Source organism: Rhinolophus ferrumequinum, chromosome 23 (assembly GCF_004115265.2).
Source record: "Rhinolophus ferrumequinum isolate MPI-CBG mRhiFer1 chromosome 23, mRhiFer1_v1.p, whole genome shotgun sequence".
NCBI lineage: Eukaryota > Metazoa > Chordata > Mammalia > Chiroptera > Rhinolophidae > Rhinolophus > Rhinolophus ferrumequinum.
In genome coordinates this window covers 25,001,143-25,006,215 of record NC_046306.1, presented here as the reverse complement: position 1 = coordinate 25,006,215, position 5,073 = coordinate 25,001,143, and the positions used below count along the sequence as shown (strand labels likewise).

The 5,073-nt window shown below is 52.1% G+C and overlaps 2 protein-coding genes across 2 annotated transcripts; both read right to left on the bottom strand.

The window, feature by feature from the left end:
* Window positions 1-1,213: 1,213 nt before the first annotated feature.
* TMEM239 (transmembrane protein 239) lies at window positions 1,214-2,281 on the bottom strand. Its single transcript, XM_033095497.1, has 3 exons — window positions 2,245-2,281; window positions 1,951-2,019; window positions 1,214-1,856 (listed from the first exon to the last, which is right to left on the bottom strand). The coding sequence occupies exons 1-3, from the start codon at window positions 2,279-2,281 to the stop codon at window positions 1,336-1,338; spliced, it is 627 nt and encodes a 208-aa protein (XP_032951388.1). The 3' UTR covers window positions 1,214-1,335.
* A 288-nt stretch (window positions 2,282-2,569) lies between these two features.
* On the bottom strand, window positions 2,570-3,112 carry C23H20orf141 (chromosome 23 C20orf141 homolog). The gene is made up of 2 exons (XM_033094423.1): window positions 2,847-3,112; window positions 2,570-2,744 (listed from the first exon to the last, which is right to left on the bottom strand). The coding sequence occupies exons 1-2, from the start codon at window positions 3,110-3,112 to the stop codon at window positions 2,570-2,572; spliced, it is 441 nt and encodes a 146-aa protein (XP_032950314.1).
* Window positions 3,113-5,073: the final 1,961 nt, after the last annotated feature.

Here is a 5,073-nt window from a genome sequence, read left to right as displayed (position 1 = left end):
ATGAATTAGGTGGGGGTCAGAATGCAATAGGGGTCAGGTGGGTAGGTCTTAGCTGTGAGTAAAGCTGTCTATCCTGTGCCTTACTTAGTAATAGCTGATCACTCACTGTTTTGTTTGGAGGGTCAGCAGATGTGCAAACAGCCAGTACCCTGGGCATTGAGGATGCCACCTTCCAAGACCCTCCTGGTGCTGTGAGCAGCTTGCCAGGTCCATTTTGGAAACCATGGACTATGCTTTTCCCACTCACACAGCTGTGCAAGCATCTCCAGGCCCCAGTCCCAAGCATTTCACAATCAGAAGAGTCTGACATCTACGTATTTTGAGATTTCATGATACAAAACCTTTTACATCTTGTCCACACTCATCCACTGTTTACCAATGTAATTATATCTATGACGGAGCATTTCTCTGAATGCCTTGAGAAACTTCTTGATCTCTCTATGGCCTTCGGGGTCAAAAGACCTTTGAGTCTACAGAATGTCCTTAGAGTTCAGCACAATATCTTACAGATCTATGGTTTTTACAAAGTATTCCACACATAGATATTGTCTTTGACTCAATTCCACAAGGTTAGCACAGGCTCAAAAGAATTAATTAGCTGAGGCCACACATTGTGTAGGTGGGTGAAACGGGACTTCTTTGTTTTCCAGAACAGACCTCACGAAACTTAAAGAGTAGGTACTCTCTGAGAACCTCATTATACTGTTTGGCCCATTTCCCAGATTTGGGGATGTAGACTAAGGCAGGAGCTAGGACGTCTAGGGAGTGGGGAAATGCCTGGGCAGAAAGATCTGGGAGGTGAACTAGTTGAGATCTCATGGGGCTTGTGGTCAGTCCTCTGCCAGCTAGCTTTCTGTCAGTGGGCCCTTTCTAGAGCCTGGGCAAGTGGAAAGAGGCGGTTGGTGGGAGGAATGGCAAGTCCAGGAGTACCTAGGTAGAAGTTCTCAATGAGTCTGAAGCTGAGACAGCTGCAAGAAAAAGATGCCGCTAGTTGCTAAGGGGGCCCCAGTGGTGTCACCACACCCACATGGGAGTTGTTGGTGGCTTGGCTAACTATGCCCCTAGTTAAGCCTTCTTCCCTGTCCCCTCTCCTCAAAGCCCCTGGCCCTCCACACCCAGTACCTGTAGCATGGGCTTGAGGGAGGTGCCCAGAGGTCAGGCCAGTCTACCCTGCCTGCTCCAGCAACAGCACGCATGCCACAACCAGTGCTAGGGACCGGGGGTCTGAGCCTGCTAAGGCAGGAAGGCCCTGATCCCACTGCCCTCCCTCTCCCCTGGGCCTCAGGCCCTAGGCCAGGGCTCAACAGACACAAGCAGCGGGATGGGGTTGCCCTTCTATTGGTCCAAATCCTGAGCGTGGCCTAGGTGAGACATGGAGGTGAGGAGGCCCACGAGGCTTAGCAGCGTGGAAAACAGCAGCAGGAAGGAGGCGGTGAAGAGCAGGGCCGGGAGGGCACTGAGCACCAGCAGCAGGACGGCGGGCAGCAGATGTCGCCACGCTGCAGCCACCACAGGCCACAGGGAGCTCAGCAGATGGGAACCCGTGGTGAAGAGCGCGTGACATAGCATCAGTGCCAGCAGCAGGTAGAGGATCCCTTCCAGACCACAAAGCACACGCTGCAGTGGTTGCCGCCAGCTGGATGTGGCCCACCAGTGGGTCCAGCTCTGGGGCACGTGGGATGCACACCAGCGCAGCCAACTCTGTCGCGAGACCCAGGCCGACCAGGGCACCGCCCGCTGCGGCCCCTCACCGGCCCCGATGGCATCTGTCTCCATTTGCGACTGCTGCATCATGGCTGGTGCACCTGGGGAGAGGCCAGGCCAGCTGCAGAAGCAGCCTTGGATATGTCTGGGACCTCAGGGCAGGTGTGGGTGCAGGAGTCAGGTGGGCACCAGTGTGGGTGGGGTGGGGCTTTGAGCTGGGGACTGGGTCTTACCTCTGGGCAAAGCCACCTAAGTCATGTTGCTTCTTGTAGCTCCCAGGACGGCCTGGCAGCCAGAGATGAGTCCCCTCTTTCCCTCATCTCCACCCTCCCAGAGGAGCCCATTGTGACCTGGTCTAGGGTGGGGTCCAGCCAAGAAAGGAGCCATTGCAGGGTGCGAGCCTCATGCAAGCCCTTCTCTGTGGACCCTTCAGGCTGGCAGAGGAGCCTGGGGAGTCAACAGACGTAGTTTGTCATGCTTTCTTGTGGGAAGCCCTCTTGGATATCTGTCTGTTCCCTGCTGGCTGATAGCCAGTCACACTCTGCTCTCTCGCAAGTCTTTCTCTCTGGACCTTCATTCTTTAGAACCACAGAGGAGGCCAGAATGGCCAACCCCAATCTGCAGGTTCTGAGATGGCTATCACTTCCCGCACTGGGCAACCTGTGCCTTATCTCACCTTCTATGGCTGCTTTCACATTGTGGGGCTGGAGGTCCCCTGGGGACAATGGGTTACCCTCCCACCCTGCCAAGCCCACGATGGAGAAAAAGAGGAATGAGGCAGCACTATGGCCAGTGTATTTCTGGAGGGCACTCAGGCCCAAGGATGGAGGCAGAAAGCCAGGCCAAGCAGGGCCAAAGGCACCCCTCAGGCTCCCAGGAACAGCCCCAGGCCCAGGAGCAGCAGGAGCAGAGCTTCCTGGAGGCAGAGTTGTCCTGTGACTGCCACCATCGGCAGGAGTAGAGCCTCCTGCCATCTGGGACCCTCACCAGCCCCCTGACTCAGGCCCCCTGTGAGAAGTGTGTGCTGTGGCCCGGTGGATCTGAGGGCCTGTGGAGAAAGAGGGCAGCAGCCGGGCTTTGGGAGATTGACCACTTCCTCACCTGCCCATGCCTGCCCATCTGCCAGGCTGCTGCCCACTTACCTGTGGAGTAGGTCGAAGGCCAGGAAGCTGACTAGTAGCAGCAGCAGCAGCAAGGCTGGGCCAGCCGAGGAAAAGACTGCCCAAATTGTCAACCCCAGTGCCCCCAGCCCTAGGACACTGTCCATGAGCTGGGCTGGACTAGGGTCCAAAGAGGACATACATGGACCCACTGGATGACCCGATCCCTCTCCAGCACCCAGGCCCCTGGGAGGGACAGGGATAGGATAAGCAAGGGCTTTGGGCCTGAGTGAGCAGAGCTGGGTCATGGAGGGAGGCGGAGGTTACAGGAAGGGGCTTTGTTTCCTGGGAGGGAGTATGGGGGTGGGGTGGGAAAGTGGGAAGGGGTGGAAATCACTCAAGGGTGAGCTCAGGGAGTGGGGAATGGGGCTCATGGGGAATCTCCCCCTCCCCACACGCTCACCCACCCAGCCCTTCTCACCTCCTCCCACTTAGGTCAGCCATTCTGGGCCTGACAGCTGGGGCATTGTGACCTCTTGCCAGGTGGATCCCTGAGGTAGGGAGTGGCTGCTGCTGGTTCTGGCCTCATAAGCAGCTGGGGCTTAGCCAGAGGAGGTCAGTGATTTCTGAGAACCAAGACTCAATCTCTTGCCTCTGCTAATTCTCTGCCCTAGGGCCCTCCCTTGGGGATCTGTGTTGCCAAGAAGGCATCTAACCTCATCACCACATGGGCAGCTGACCAAAGGAGGAAGGGCTGCTTTCTTTTTCCTGCAGGTTCCCAGAGCTGTGTGTCCAGGGACAAGTTATTCAATCTTCCTGTCTAATGCTCTCTTCCCTGAGAGTAGGGTGATGCCTGTGAGCTCTTGTGGGGGATTTTTTTCAGTATTACAGTCCTGGGATACAGAGATAGACTCTGTCAGGAAGCAAACCTGAGGCTTTCTGTGGCTGGGCTCCCATGTGACCTGCTACATAGGAATGGGGCAAGACGGGGCTATTTAGGCATTCTAAGTAGTACCATGGTTTGTGGGAGGTGTTCCAGATACTGGGATTCCAGAAATGGCATACAGGATATGAACGTAAGAGGGCTACTACATAGTAACCCCCAAACTGGAGGTTAAGGTTACCCTCTGAGAATGAAATTCAGGAAAATGAACATGTAATGAAGGGATTGGTCGTCTGGGAAAGAAACCTACCCCCACTGATAGTCTGTAACTGGGTGATGGTTCCAGAAGTTCCAGCACATCTTAGTTTAGTGCCTTGAGAGGCAAGAATGGAAATGGGTCATAAATGAGAGAACTTAATCCTTGTCCACATATCATATTTTGAAGGAAAACTGATGGGGGCAGGTAGTGAAGACAGTGGCCACACAGCTGCTAGGAGAGGAGGAGACAGAGTGAGAATCAGGCTGCATATCTATCTCCAGTGGGCCTTGTCCAAAGACTCAAGTTTGGCAACGTTGATATCTTTGGTGGTGATGGGCTCAACAGCCCATGAAGCTAATGCCACTGACCCTTGGGACCATTCTTTGATTACTTTGCTCTGGCTCTTGCCAAAGCAATAAAGAAATGCCCACAAAATTCTGAGGGAAAATGATTTCCAACCTAGAAACGTATATATGCCCAAATGCATACCAAGTGTGAGGGCAGAATAAAGACATTCTAAACCATACAAGGTCTCAAAATTTTGACCTTGCATGCACTGTTTCTTAGAAAGTTACTGGAGGATGTACTTCAGGAAAACAAATAATTAAGAAAGAAGAGAATATGGGTTTTAAGAAATGAGGCCAAACACAGGAGAGGTATGATGAGAAGGGCCTGGGATGTCAGCTGTGCTCCCAGGTGGGAAAACAAGCAACTCATCCTGGAATCAAAAGATAGATGCTTTTGGATCACTTCATCATCCCCAGCAGGGATGTCTCCAGAAGAAAATAAAATGATTATCTGCTGTTTTTAGACATATTCAAAATAAATGTTCAGTTCTGTTGGAAACTTAGAATTGTATTAGCAATTGGTGCCTTTAAGACCCAGCAAATGATAAAACAAAGTAATTACTTTGTAATTATTACAAATAAATATTTACAAAGAAAGAATTACAAAGTAATTATTACACAAAGTTGAACAATAATATTTACATGGTCATAATATAAGCACTGAATATAGAATCCAGTGATTTAGCTCTTTTGGGAAAATGGAAGGAGGGGAAGTGTATGTTTGTGTATTTGGGTATGTATGGGTAGAAGGGTGATAAGAAAGCTAAATCCTTAATTCCA

Excerpts from the sequence above, each read along its gene's own strand:
- TMEM239 (XM_033095497.1), bottom strand. The coding sequence starts at position 2,281 with ATGAAGGTCCAGAGAGAAAGACTTGCGAGAGAGCAGA. Across the intron at positions 2,020-2,244 it reads AAGACTTGCGAGAGAGCAGA|GGAAAGAGGGGACTCATCTC; the intron begins GTGTGACTGGCT and ends GGTGGAGATGAG. Across the intron at positions 1,857-1,950 it reads GAAGCAACATGACTTAGGTG|GTCCCAGACATATCCAAGGC; the intron begins GCTTTGCCCAGA and ends ACCTGCCCTGAG.
- C23H20orf141 (XM_033094423.1), bottom strand. The coding sequence starts at position 3,112 with ATGACCCAGCTCTGCTCACTCAGGCCCAAAGCCCTTGCTTATCCTATC. Across the intron at positions 2,745-2,846 it reads GCCTTCGACCTACTCCACAG|ATCCACCGGGCCACAGCACA; the intron begins GTAAGTGGGCAG and ends ACAGGCCCTCAG.